Here is a 14,616-nt window from a genome sequence, read left to right as displayed (position 1 = left end):
TTGACCATCCTGCTGTATGTGATGCAGCTATTCGCTAGATAAACACAGCCAGCCACTCGAAGGCCCTTAGACTTTGCACTTTTAAAAAAAAAGTTTTGCAACAATAATAATATCAATGGAAGGTTGATATGGCAATTAGCCAGGCAGAGGCAGCTTTTGTATGCATACCTTATGCACCTGTATACATATGACTTTAATGTCCTTCTTGAAATCCTTGTTCAGTCACAGGCAGTGAAGCACAAATACTTTGCAGGACTACTATCTGTGAAGGAAAAGTTTTCATGATGGGCAGGTCTCCAGATGAAGTTGCTGAACCCCTGTTGCCTGCTGTGACAAACTGCATATTTGTTTTCTGTTAGAATGTGAGCTTAGCAATCAGTGGAGACAGAGCAGTGATGCCATGTTTCTTCACTTTAATAATTGTGTAAGATTATGTTGAAGTGCTTTTATTCAGCATGACGTAACTGTCAGTTTTTTGAAGCTACAAAGAACAGATGGGTTTCACCAGTAGCACTCTGTTTAGTTGATTTACTTCTTTTAATGAAGGAAGGCCAGTAGTATTCATGAAGTTATACACACACTGGATATGATGTGGTGGAGATCTTTGTTTTTCATAAACTTACAAACGTCAAACACACATGACTAGTGAGCATTTTCTAGGAAGCTTAGTCATCCGTCAAACCTATTAAGATTTCATACTAAACAAAATTTGCCTCTCCTACAGTCACTGGTTTGGGTGGGAAAATTATGGGGCGAATTTTCTCCCCGTCGGGTGGGCCGGATGGGAGCGGGCGCGGGGAGGTGCGAAGCTGATTGCCGCCCGCGATCGGCTGCATGCCGCCATTTTACGTGGGCGGGCCAATTAAGACGGCAGGGGGAGGAGGGAGAGTCATGGCCTGTGCTCTTTCGTGCATGCGCGGGAAAGAGTGCAGAGATCTCCCTGAGGCACAGAGCTGCCTTGGAGATTAATTTCATTATCAATCATTGGAAAAAAAAGAGAAAATTATTCAGACATGTCCCCTCAGGTGACAGTGTCACATGAGCTGGGACATGTTAATGAATTTTGACAATTTTTATTTCGTTAATAAATCCTAAAAATGCGAAGGCCGCCTGGGCTCTTCGCCTGCCCGCCAACCTTAAGGTTGGACGGGCAGCCCTGACAACAATTAGTTTATTAATGGCCTTTAACAGGCCTTTAACAGTTTAGCGCGCAGCCGACTCTGGTGCGCGTCAGCCGAATTAAAGATCGGAATGATGCGCAGTATCACCATGCATCATTTTACGCGTTGGCGTGCGGGGCCCGCCCCCACACACTGAACAGAATATTCTGCCCTATGGATGAATTGTGTGGTTAGCATCTGTCAGTTTGAGTTGGGATATGCTGGGTTGTGTTCTCTGTGCATTGTTCTAGAATCAGTTCTTCAGCCAATTTATGAACAAGATCAGGAAAAGAACCTTTCCTTCTTTTGCATTATTTACCCACTTCTGTGATTACTTTCCAATAAAATCTGCTTTTTGGAAACTTCTACAGCTAGGTCAGAGTTTAATGTCAAATCTACTTCTGTGTTTCACCTTTTTAGTTTTGATCTTGTTGGCCATGTGATTTTAGTCAAATTAATAAGATACACTGCAGGAATTCACCACCAAGGCTCCTTAGACAGCACCTTCCAAACCCATGACCGCTACCATCTAGAAGGGACAAGAGCAGCAGCCACATGGTAACAACACCACCTGGAAGTTTCCCTCCAAGCCACTCAACACCCTGACTTGGAAATATTACACGTTCCTTCACTGTTGCTGGGCCAAAATTCTGGAACTCCCTCCCTGACAGCACTATGGGTGTACCTATGGCACATGGACTGCAGCAGTTCAAAAAGGCAACTCACCACCACCACCTTGAGGGTAATTAGGGATGGGCAATAAATGCTGGCCAAGCCAGCGATGCTATCATCCTATGGATGAATTTTTTTTTTTAATTGTATTAATTAATTAGGAACTGCTTCACATTTGAAACTAGTGATTTCAAAAATGTCTTAAATCAGACTAATTAATTTGTGTCAGATGTTTCAGAATTAGAAGGGGGAAGGAAAGAAATGAAATGCCTTTGGAACCAGACTTATCCAAGATTTTACATATGGAATAACCTGATTCCTTATCGTTATGCTTTAGTGAACTAGTGTGAAGTACCAGTTAATGAAAAGGTCAGTAATGCACACTTGTGTTTTCCCCGTAAGGCAAGTTCTCTGTCTCCCTCAGACATCTGAGAGGTGTGGAGGCAAGGTAATGCCCCAAAAGGAGAGAGGGCAAACTCTAATTACTAATTAGAGAGTTTTACAAAACCTTGAGATAGGAGTGTTGCTGGCAAGATCAGAATCCCCATCACTAGTTGCTTTTGAGATGGTAATAATAGGCCACCTTCTTCATCGTGTACAATCCATGTGTTGAAGATCCCACAATGCTGCTAGTTAAAGAGTACCAGGATTTTGGCCCAGTGACAATGAAGGAAAGACAATTTATATCCAAGTCAGAATGTTGTGTGACTTAGCGACCTTGTAGATGATGCTGCCCTTGTCCTCCTAAGTGGTAGGTTTGCTGGTCAGAAGGCGTTGCTGAAGAAGCTATTCTGTGCTGTATCCCACAGATGGTACACACTGCAGCTACAATACATCACTGGAGGGGATGAATTTTTAAGCTAGTGGTGTTGCGCTGATCAAGCGGACCATTTCATCCTCGACCGTGTGTTGCAGCTGCACTATTCAGATGAGTGAAGAGTATTCCATCACACTTCAGACATGCCTAGGTAGAGAAATTTTGAAGAGTCAGGAGGTAAGCCAGTCACCAAAGAAATAACCAGCCTCTGATGTGCTCTAGCAGCTTGGCATTTATGTAGTTGCCCATTTGAAACTGATCAGTGATGATTCCAAGGATTTCCATTGACAGAAATCTGATTGGGCTGGTTATATGTCATCTAGTGGCAGGGTGGTGCATGGCACCGATTAACTGACAAAGGCGATTTTTTAAAAGTCAATTAAAGAGCAAATTGCTCATCAGTGAATCACAAATGGCAAAAATACATGTTTAGGAAGACAGTGTTTTACAATGAACTTTTTCAATATTTAATGTATTTGAGAAATTAATATTATGAATATTTTGTTCATAAAGATGGAAATCTTTAAAAGTTAAATATGAAGAGTACTTGCCATAGTTTTTAGAAGGATAGAAGTTGATAGGGTAAATCGCAATGACTGACACATTGTCAATCAGCTGAACAAGAAAAAAATGTGCTTTTAACTCAATCCAATCAGATGGATTTAATGTTGGCTGTTTAAGGAGTGGAATTTGAGTAGATACAAACTTTTTTTGAAGTAGATAATTTTATATAATTGTGTATTGTTGAGGGAATGGAAATTCTTTGATTTAAATGTTGGAGAACTCACTTTTATAACTAACTTTATGGAATGTTTAGTGTAGCTGTATCCTAGGTCTCATTTAAGCTGACAATTGAAACAGTTTTTGAGTTTATTAAAATTTTGCCGAGGCAGAAATCTCTATTGATTACTTGGGCTTAATACTGCCTCAGCAGAAGTGTCTGTTGAGTTTGTTAATCCTGATTTGCACAGTGACTAAAGTCAGGAATATTGGACAATTTAGTGCATATCAACAGCAAATTTGGTTTAATATGAATGAAACTTGAACAGAAGGTATATGTTGGATAAGGAATTCTTACTAAATCCAGATGTCTTCCATATTTCACTTCATTTAGAATTTTTAAATGTGTGTTCTGCCTCCCCTCCCCGCCTCCTTTCTCTTGGATACTCTGCAACAAACTATTTATAGTCCAAATGGAGGGTGTCTCTCTCTGCAAATGTCATTTATATAATTGAAAACTGGGAAAAGCAGAAGAGTCAGCTGAAGTATTATCAAGCTAGTGTACAATTAGTATTCTATGCCATCCTGTGTGTGTAGACTAGCCCATGACTGGCGATGATTTTCTCTGTTCACTTGGGGAGGAATGCACTTTAAACTGAATCTAACTTTTATTTTCGTGTATCTGACCATTTATTATAAGCCTGGAAAGTTTCAGTTCAGTTATGATTTATGATTTGTTATAAAATGTTATATCTTTTTGTGCAGTTCTCCCCCCCACTCCAAAAAACAAGAACAAAGTGTATATATCTCCTGCTATTGTTACTGGCTTTCAGGTGACCTGGAAAGTCACTGTGATGACCAGAAGAGCTAAGCAGCTTTCGACAATGATTACTAGGACTTAACTGACCTCAGATTCTATTTAGACTACTTCACCATAGAGAGCTTGAGTTGTGGCCTTAAAGACAGGTCAGAGTAAATGATTACCATGTTTCTGGTCGCCAAATTAAACAATATGACAATATGAGACAACTTGTATGTGAGCTTATATAATTATGTAATGTCACACTAGAGCAAAGTGTTGACTGGAGCTCCACAGGGGTTAATGCTTGTGCTCTTGTTCCTAATCTGTTAAATGATCTGAATACAGAAACAATCAAGTTGATCAAATTGGCTGTGACAGTCAGTAACGCCCGAAAATTGTGCGCTGAAATCGCAATGTGCAATTCACCTACACCCGTTGCTTCCAATGCAGGCAGCTCACAAACAGAATGCTCCCTGCTCATTACCATGATTGTAACCAGCACTCACTGTGCTGTTGAGTAGTTGCATGTCTCGGCGGATGACCCAACATTAAGAAGCAAGTACCTGTTAAAGTTAGTCTGCATGACTTGCAACCAATCTGCAGCTCTTTTAATGATTGGTGGTGGGTGGGGGGAGAAAAACTTCAGGAAGGCAGAGATTGGCAAGCAGCCTGGGCAGATGAGTGACAGATGCAAATTAATAGGGAGAAGTGCGAGATAATGCCTTTAAGGGTGCGACATGAAATTTGAGTTTAAACTCAATGAAAGGTGTATAGGTATAGAGATACTTGGAAGTACAAACACAAAATCCATTGCAAGTGAGTGTAAAGGTAAATATAAATACAAAAAGAGACTCTCATTTTGGGTTATACAAATAACCCAAAGTCTCACGCCAAACCACGCATCACCCTAACTTGGAAATATATCGTTATTGCTTCACTGTACACTGGTGTACCTACACTACGGCTCACCACCTCCTTGAGGGAAATTAGGGATGGGCAGCATGGTGCTCATCGCAAGAATTAATAGAAAAAAGGGGTGGTGCATTGTGGCTGCAGCAGATGCTGGAAGCCGACCTACAGCTGAGGAGATGCAGAGGAGAGATGTGTCCTATCCATGGGGGTAGGAAGCCCTCCAGAGAAATTCTTAAGAAGGTGATGGACCAGATAGGCATGGCTGCCAATGCCAGAGCTCAAGCCCAGTGACCTGGATGTAATGTCACAAGAAGTTCAATTGCCTCTCAATTGGTCAAAGTCAATTAATGTGTCTACACGTCGCATCCCACCAACTGCATCGCTAGACTCAGACGCTCCTAAATCAAATGTGCACACTAATTAGGAGCAGGAGTCGGCCACTCGGCTCCACGAACCTGCCCTGCCATTCAATAAGATCATGGCTGATCTGATTGTAACCTCAACTCCACATTCCTGCTTACCCCAAATAACCTTTCACCCCCCTGCTTATCAAGAATCTATCTAGCTCTGTCTTAAAAAATATTCAAAGACTTTGCTTCCACCGTCTTTTGAGGAAGAGTTGTAATGACTCACGACCCTCTGACTCACCTCACTCCCATCACTTGCCCACCAACAATTTCTTGTCAATATTCTTAATATTCATAGCTTCAGTTGGCCCTCTCACAATTAGCTGAGAGCTATTCAACAATAGCAGCCACATCACACAAACAGGTTGTGTCGACTCACTGACACACTTTCCTCTCTTGCAAGACAATGTGACACACAATTGGAGGCAGCAGGTGCTAACTGGCAGAGGGCAGGCACGCTGCATGTCTTTATCCTGTGGAAAAAACTAACCATTGTTTGAGCAGTCATTGCTGAGGTTGTGGCCAGTGGTTGGGCTGAAACCATAAAGGATGATTGTATCCTCATAACTAATCCTCCTCCTCACATCCCACTTCCCCCCATCCCACAATCTCTTCTATTTATAAGCTGCAGATGGTGCAAGTATGCACCTCTTGCATTCACCCCAACTCCCCCCCACTTTGCGTCATCACGCCCCTACCTGTGTGTCTTTCTCCCTTCAGATACCCAAGAACTGCAGCCTGGCTAGCAGTTGGTGAAAGGATAAGATAGTGATGGTGAAGAAACTCCATCACTCAATCTCGCACTCTCAGCCACCAGATATTGACACTGCGTGAACTTCAGAGGGCATTTTAGAGGCAGGATGTGCACATGATGAGTCACCAAGCACGAGCAGCCAGGGCAGGGTGCAGGGTACTGTAGGTGCCAGTTTCCTGGAGGGCAAGATCACACCTGAGTTCTACTGCAGAGGACACAGATGAGTGCTTTGGGGCAACATTCAGAAGGAGGCTGATGGGTATGTTACACTTTGATTGGTGCCACATTCTATCTATTCTATATATTTCCCTTGGACACTAACTAAATTTTGCACTCTTAAGTATTTAGATAACGTGGCAAAGAAATTAAAAATGGATTGATTGCTGATATATAGCCAAAGCTGTGGAATACACAACTGTAGAAGTAATGTTCCACCTTTCTAATACACAGGTCAGATCACAGCTGGAAACTCTAAAATAGTGTGGTCTCTACTACAAAGAACATGTTCATACATTGAGGGAAGAAAAGAGTAAGAATAATTTCAAGGAAATGAGTTGTGAAGATTTGTGTAGCTCAAGCTCTACAGTCTAGTGATAAGCAGACAAGAGTGATCTGATCAAGATAGTTAGAGTATTTAATAATATAATTAAGGTAAAGCAGAATTTTAATTCCAAATAAGTTGTGCAGTTGGCACTGAGAAATTAAATTAGCTTGAAGTAAATTTAAAATTAAGTTCAACTTTCTTTACTTGGAATGATCAACTATTTGGAGTAATTTGCTACACAAGGTGGTGGAGTAATATATTCTGTGCTGAAGATGTAGTTGTGTGCTAGCCCAGAAAACTGAAGTATAAGAGGGATTATAGGCTGATGGCTTTTTCTTGCTCCTAACTGGAACATTTGTGTGGTCTTGCACCAAAGTTTGCCAGAACGCAGCTGGTTATAACCCCTTCTCCCACACCACCCCCCATCCTTTCTCATGATTAATAATTTCTGTTCAGTTGTCTCTTATGCAGCGCCTTCCCCTAGATTTTCAAAAGTATTTGAGAAGCCACATAAGAGGTTATTACATAAAATTAGCACTCGTGGGATTATGGCTAATATATTTGCATGGACTGAGAATTGGTTAGTGGACAGAAATTAGAGAGTAGGAATAAATGCGATATTTTCGGATTGGCAGGCTATAACTAGCAGGGTACCGCTAGTTGGGCCTCAGCTATTTACAATCCATACTAATGACTAGGATTAGGAAATTGAGTGTAAAGTATCCAAGTTTGCTGTTGGTACAAAGCAGGATAGGAAAGTAGGCAGTAAGGAGGGTACAAAGAGGTTGCATAGGAATATAAACAGGTTGGATGCAAGAACATGGCAGATGGAATACAATGACCAGAATTTTTACCTTGATGGGCGGGCGGGCCCCACCGGCTCGGCGGTGGGTGGGCAGCCAAACTCCGCCGCCGAAACAGGGCCCGTCGCCATTTTGAGTGGGCGGGCCAATTAAGGCCCGCCCAGTGGCCTGCCCGTCAGGAAGCGCTTCCTGTGCAGGGGGGGGGAGATTCCCCATCTGTCAAAGTGTGCTCTTTCGCACATGCGTGCGAAAGAGCGCACATCTCCCTGAGACTAAGTGCTGTCTCAGGGAGATTACTGACAGTATAATAATCTTTAAAAATAGAAAAATATTAAAATTATTAACATGTTCCCCTCATGTGACAATGTCACACAAATTGGGACATGTTAATAAGAAGCACACAAACTTTATTGAAGTTTTTAAAAACGGACATGAAACATCATCCCGCCAGCAGATGAGGTTTCGTGTATTATCAGAAGCCCACTGGGGCTCCTGGCCTGCCCGCCAACCTTAAGGTTGGACGGGCAGGGCATTTAACGAGCTTAATTATCCTGTCAAAGGCCTTAATTGACCATTGACTGGTCGGTGGGCAAACAGCTGATTTCGCTGTCCGCCCACCTTCCTCAATATTTAAATGGACAGGGATGACGTCGGGGGTTCCTCCCGCATCGTTTTCCCGTCAGCGAGCGGGCCCTGCCCCCAAAACCCCGACAGGAAGATTCTGCCCAATGTCACAAAGTGTGAAGTTATCCACTTTGGTAGGAACAATAAATAAAACAGGATATTTTTTGAATGGTGAGGTACAGAAAAATGTTTGTCTTCAGGCCTGCTCCTGCTTCTATTTCATATGTCCTGTGTTCAGAGGGACTCATGTGTTCTTGTAGGTAACTCACAAAATTAACATGCAGATGCAACAAGCAATTAGGAAGGCAAATGGTATGTTCACTTTTGTTGCAAAGGGACTGGAGCACAAAAGAAATCTTCTTACAGTTACATAGGCCACACCTGAAGCACTGTGTGCAGCTTTGGTCTCCTTGCCTAAGGAAGGAAGTACTTGCTCTAGAGGGAGTGCAACAAAGGTTCGTAGACTGGTGCCTGGAATGAGGAGATTGTCCTATGAAGAGAGATTCAGTAGGCCTATTTTCCCTAGAGTTCAGAATGAAGGGTGATCTTGTTGAAACATAAAATTCTTGGGGCTTAACAGGATAGATGCTGAGGAAATGTTGCCACTGGCTGGGGAGCGCTGGGTCATAGTTTCAGAATAAGGAGTTGACCATTTAGGATTGAGATGAGAAATTTCTTCACTCAAAGGATTGTAAATCTTGAGATTCTCTATTCCAGAGCGGTGTGGATTCTTGTATTCAAGACAAAGGGCAATAGGTTTTTGGGTAAAAAGGGAATTAAGAGATACAGGTATTGTATGGGAAGGTGGACTTGAGGTAGAAGATCGGCAATGATCTTGTTGAATGGTCGAACAGGCTCGAGGGCCCACATGGTCTACTCCAGGTCCTATTTCTTATATTCTCAGCTCCATTATCCCCCTCGATGGCAAATGATTGAATAGGTGAGGCAATGACCTGTAGCTGAGGGCTGGACACATCCTCCTCTGTTGCTGCCTCCTTTCCTTTTTCTTGTTGTGTTTCATTTAAAGCATGAGCAAGGGTAAAAGTTTGTGGAACCAGCATGGAAGTTGCCGTTTGCAGAAGAATGAAGTTCACTAGTTTGCTTGCAGAAAGGTTGGCCCAGCTGCTAAAGCTAAAGTCGGTGTTACCACAATGAACCTACACCTGATACAGAGCCACATTTTTCTGCTTTCCAGCTCCCTGCCTCCCTTGGCGTTTCATTGAATTATCTATTGATATTTGCTGATGGAATGAGATAGAGCTCTGCAGTTGGTGGGGGGAGATGGTGGTATAATAGGATACCGGAACAGGAGAAGGCCATTCGGCCCATTGAGACTTCTCCACCATTCAGTAGATCATGGCTGATCATCTACCTCAACACCACATTCCTGTGCTTTCTCCATATCCATAATGTCTCCCGAATTCTATTGAACTCTGTTTTGAACATGTTCAATGATTGAGCTTCCACAGCCCTCTGGGGTAGAGAATTCCAAAGATTCACCACCCTCTTGAGTGAAGAAATTCCTCCTCATCTCAGTCTTAAAATGCCTACCCCTTATTCTGAGACTTTGTCCCCTGGTTTTAGACCCCCCAACCATGGGAAACATATTATCTACATCTACCCTATCTCACACTGTCAGAATTTTCTAAGTTTCAATGAGGCCATCCCTCATTCTTCGAAACTCTAGGAAATACAGACTCAATCTTCCTAATCTCTCTCCGTAAAACAATCACGCCATTCCAGGGATTAACCTGGTGAACCTCCATTACACTCCCTCCTATGGCAAGTATATCCCTCCTTAGAGAAGGGGACCAAAACTGTATACAATACTCCAGGTGAGGTCTCACCAAGGCGCTATACAACTGCAGCAAGCCATCTTTACGTCTGTACTCAAATCCCCTAGTGATGAAAGCCAACATACATACCATTTGCCTTCCTAACTGCTTGCTGCACCTGCATGCTAACTTTTAGTGACTCATGAACAAGGACACCAAGGTCCCTTTGGAGATCTGCACTTCCCAACCTCTCACCATTTAAGAAATATTCTGCCTTCCTGTTTTTTCTACCAAAGTGAATAACTTCACACTTATTCACATTATATTCCATCTCCAATGTTCGAGCCCAATAATGGCAATGTCACTGGACTTGTAATCCAGGGATCCAGGCTAATGCTCAGGGGGTCATAGATTCAAATCCCACCACAGCAGCTGGTGGAATTTAAATTCAGTTAATAAATCTGGAATTCAAAGCAAGTTTTAATAATGGTGACCATGAAACCATCATTGATATCATTAAAAACCCATCTGGTTCACTAATACCCTTGAGGGATGGAATTCTGCTGTCCTTACCCAGTCTGGCCTATATATGACTGCAGACTCATAGTAATGTGATTGACTCTTAACTGCTTTCTGAAATGCTGAGCAAGGGCAATTAGGAATGGGCAACAAATGCTGGCCTTGGCAGTAACACCCACATCCCATGAAAGAATTAATTAAAGATAAATCCTTCCTTTGATAGTCTAGCAGTTGAAAATTTAGTTCAGGGCAATTCAAATCTTGACTAGCTGTACTGCTTTACTTATTCATGGAACGATGAGTTAGATGTCCTGTCTCATATATATTTGTGTGATTTGAAAACTGATTTTTCAATTAAATAATTTACCTTCTTTCACAGGATCTTCTAAAACAATTTCAAGCATCCACTAAAATTTATAGAGCTGTTCATCTGTTTAATTCCTATGAATCCAAACTTTACATTTAAAATAATTGAGAATGCACCCAGTGGGTTAGCCCTTTGTTTGCAATGACAGGACTTCTTAGGTTAGACTTCTGTGCAGTCACCTCTAGATTGCCTCTCTATACAAACTCTAATGATTTAAAATACCATTCCGATTAGCCTCATCCACACTTGTGTCTAATTCACCCATCATATTGTCCTTGCTAACCTTCACTGGCTTTTTGCCCTTGTCTTCATTTATAGATGTGTCTACAGCCTTGCCTTATTTGACCAGCTCTGCATCATAACCTATAACCTAACCTATATCCTCCACGAGCTTCTTGTGCATTCCTCACCTCCTGGTATTCATGACTTGGAGGGCAAGCTTTTTTTTTATTTTGGTCCCACCCTCTTTATGCCCTCTTTTCCCTGATACTCTCCTGTTATTTAGAAAGTCATTTGAAAGCCGTTCTGTTGGATTGTGCTATTAGCTGACTCCTTCTTCATTCTGCAACCCTCAAGTTTGGATTTCTCTGAAGCACCTTGGGATGAGATATTATGTTAGACATTTTATAAATGTAAATTATTGCAATTTTTACTTGCCTTCTGAAGCAGATTTATTTTTTTTCTCTTGTAATTTTTTAACCCTCCTCACAGGTTATGCCTTCCTTCTATTTCAAGAAGAAAGCTCTGTGCAAGCTCTGATAGATGCGTGTATTGAAGAGGATGGAAAGCTATACCTGTGTGTTTCAAGCCCCACTATCAAGGACAAACCGGTAAATGGATCTCCAGCTTGTTCCTGCTCGCCATCTGTTCTCTTTTGTCATTTCATGAGCCACCTAACCTGGGAATTATTCAGCTGGCTTCAGCTCCTTCCCCACCATGCCCCCACCCCCCCCACCACCACTCTACCCCACCCTCGATGAATGCAAATACATGCTGTATCATTTTGATTATCTATTTACTGATGGATCTTTTATTTTTAGTAAAAAATCTAAAGATTGGGTCTTGGAAATTAGTTAATAAATGGCGAGCTGCATAATTAAGTCTTTGTTTGTAGCTTTCAGAGCAATAAGCAAATATAAAGCAGCCTGGTATTTGTTCCCTGTAGGTGATCGCTGTATCAGCTTTTTTTTTTGTTGACTAATTGTGTCCTAATCCCTGGCTTTCTGCAAAATAAAAGGAGGTACACAATGATTGCTGATTTTCAGTCCTACCCAGCAGTTTTGTGACATTTTTGTCCTGTGGAGTTTTGTAGTAAAGCCAATCTAGCAATTTTAAACAATGTCCATGTATGTTCTCATGAAAATAATTGTATTATGCTCATTTTTTAAAAATGATGAGGCAAACTTTGTCCTGTGCTGACTGACTGACTGACTGCATCATTTACAAATTAAATGCTATAAATTAAAATTGGAACCTGTTCCTACAACATAACCATGTTTGCTTAAGATGCTTGGCTTTTTTATTTTAAAAAAAAAAAAAATGCTTTCTTCCAAAATTCATTCAGCAAAATCTTGTTTCTTTAAAGGTGCAAATTCGACCATGGAACCTGAGTGATAGTGATTTTGTGATGGATGGTTCTCAACCTCTGGATCCCAGGAAGACTATCTTTGTGGGAGGAGTTCCCAGACCTCTTCGAGCTGGTGAGTGAAAATGGAGTGAGTCCTCAGTGAACAGGTTTTGCTGACATGTTGAGAATGTAAAATATAATTCCAAATCCCAAAACTGGTTTGTTTGTCTGACTGGAATTCCTAGTGCTGAGTTCAACTATATGAAGGCATTTTGACTGATTTATAGGCAGGGTAAATTATTTCTGAGACTGAGTTCTGATGAAAGGTCAAGGACCTAAAACATTGACTACTTTTTCTCTTCACAGATGCTGCCTGACCTGCTGAGTATTTCCAGCATTCTGTTTTATTTCTGAGGCTCATTGCACATAATATACATACTAATGTGTTATATGTTAACTATTTAGACGTGAACGTGGGGGGCACGATTGGGAAATTTGCAGATGACACAAAGATTGTCCGAGTAGTGGATAGTGTAGAGGATAGCCATAATCTCCAAAACGATATAGATGGATTGATTGGTGGAGTGGGCGGTAAAGTGGCAGGTGGATTTTAACATAGAGAAGTGTGAGGTCATACATTTAGGGAGGTCAAACAGTTACAGGGATTACAAAATAAATAGGAATATACTAAGAGGGGTAGATGAAGTGAGAGATCTTGGCGTACAAGTACACAGGTCCCTGAAGGCAGTTCAAGTAGACAAGGTTGTAAAGAAGGCATATTGGAATGCTCTCCTTCATTGGCAGAGGTATAGAATATAAAAGTAAGGATATAATGTTGGAATTGTATAAAACACTGGTGAGGCCACAACTGGAGTATTGTGTGCAGTTCTGGTCACTGCATTACAGGAAGGATGTAATAGCTTTGGAGAGTGTGCAGAGGAGGTTTACAAGAATGTTGCCAGGGTTAGAAAAGAGTAGCCAAGAGGAGAGATTGGATAGGTTGGGGTTATTTTCCTTAGAACAAAGAAGGCTGAGAGTTGTCTTGATTGAGGTGTACAAAATTATGAGGGGAATAGATAGAGTGGACAGAATAAAATTGTTTCCCTTGATGGAGAATTCTAGAACCAGAGGACATAGATTCAAGATAAGTGGCAGAAGGTGTAGGGGGGACATGAGGAAGAACTTTTTATGCAGAGGGTAGTGGGTGTCTAGAATTCGCTGCCCAAGTTGGTGGTAGAGGCAGAAACTTTAAACTCTTTTAAAAAGTACCTGGATCTGCACCTAAAGTGCTGTAAGCTGCCGGGTGCAGGAAGGTGGGATTAGAAAGGGCACCTGGGTGTCCTCCGGCTGGCATGGACAGGATGGGCTGAATGGCCTCCTTCTGTGCTGTAACTTTTCTATGGTTCTATGGTAATGTTGATATTTTGTTGGATGCATACAGCCTTGAGGCACAAAGGTTTAAGTTACAGTGTAAGCTGTATTTAGTGCTTATTCCCAAACAATATATAAGCTTGTTATGGACAAAGAAATAGACCAAGTTGCAAAAAAATGTTTTGGATTGGGCGAGAGCGGATTTTAGTAAAATAAGGCAGGATCTGGCCAAGGTAGATTGGGAACAGTTACTTGTGGGGAAATCTGCAGAAGAGCAGTGGGGGGGTGTTCAAAAAGAAAATGGGGAGGGTACAGGCTCAACATGTTACCTCTTGGGTGATAAGAAGGAGTAATAAGCCCAGAGAACCATGGATGACCAAAGATATTCAGGATACGATGAGAAGGAAAAGAGAGGCTTTTAGCAGGTACAAGGGGAGGAAATCAGTGGAGGCATTAGTAGAGTACACAAAGTGCAGGATGGAGCTTAAGAAAGCAATTAGGAGAGCAAAGAGGGGATATGAGAAAGCTCTGGCTGGTAAAAGTAGGGAAAATCCCAAGATTTTCTATGAGTATATCAATGGGAAGAGGATAACAAGGGAAAGAGTAGGGCCCATTAGGGACCAAGGAGGCAATCTATGGGTGGAGCCAGAGGGCATCGGTAGAGCGTTGAACGAATACTTCACATCCGTCTTCACCCAAGAGAATGAGGATGAAGGTATGGCACTCGGGGAGAGAGACTGAGGTTCTTGAGCAAATTGATATTGGGAGTGACAAGGTATTGGAGGTTTTGGAAGGCTTAAAA

General features: G+C 41.8%; 1 protein-coding gene across 8 annotated transcripts in view; it reads left to right on the top strand.

Annotated features, from left to right (window-relative positions):
* Positions 1–14,616, top strand: part of cpeb3 (cytoplasmic polyadenylation element binding protein 3) — a 120,605-nt gene that overhangs the window by 79,567 nt on the left and 26,422 nt on the right. For all 8 annotated transcript variants that reach the window (XM_078564947.1, XM_078564945.1, XM_078564944.1 and 5 more), the window contains 2 exons: positions 11,588–11,706; positions 12,462–12,576. In XM_078564947.1, coding sequence (XP_078421073.1) covers positions 11,588–11,706; positions 12,462–12,576 — 234 coding nt within the window. The remainder of the gene's footprint in view (positions 1–11,587; positions 11,707–12,461; positions 12,577–14,616) is intronic.

The sequence above is a fragment of the Cetorhinus maximus genome, chromosome 20, assembly GCF_964194155.1.
Source record: "Cetorhinus maximus chromosome 20, sCetMax3.hap1.1, whole genome shotgun sequence".
NCBI classification, from domain to species: Eukaryota; Metazoa; Chordata; class Chondrichthyes; order Lamniformes; family Cetorhinidae; genus Cetorhinus; species Cetorhinus maximus.
Note: the sequence above shows the minus strand (reverse complement) of the source record. Positions and strands in the feature narration are given on the sequence as shown.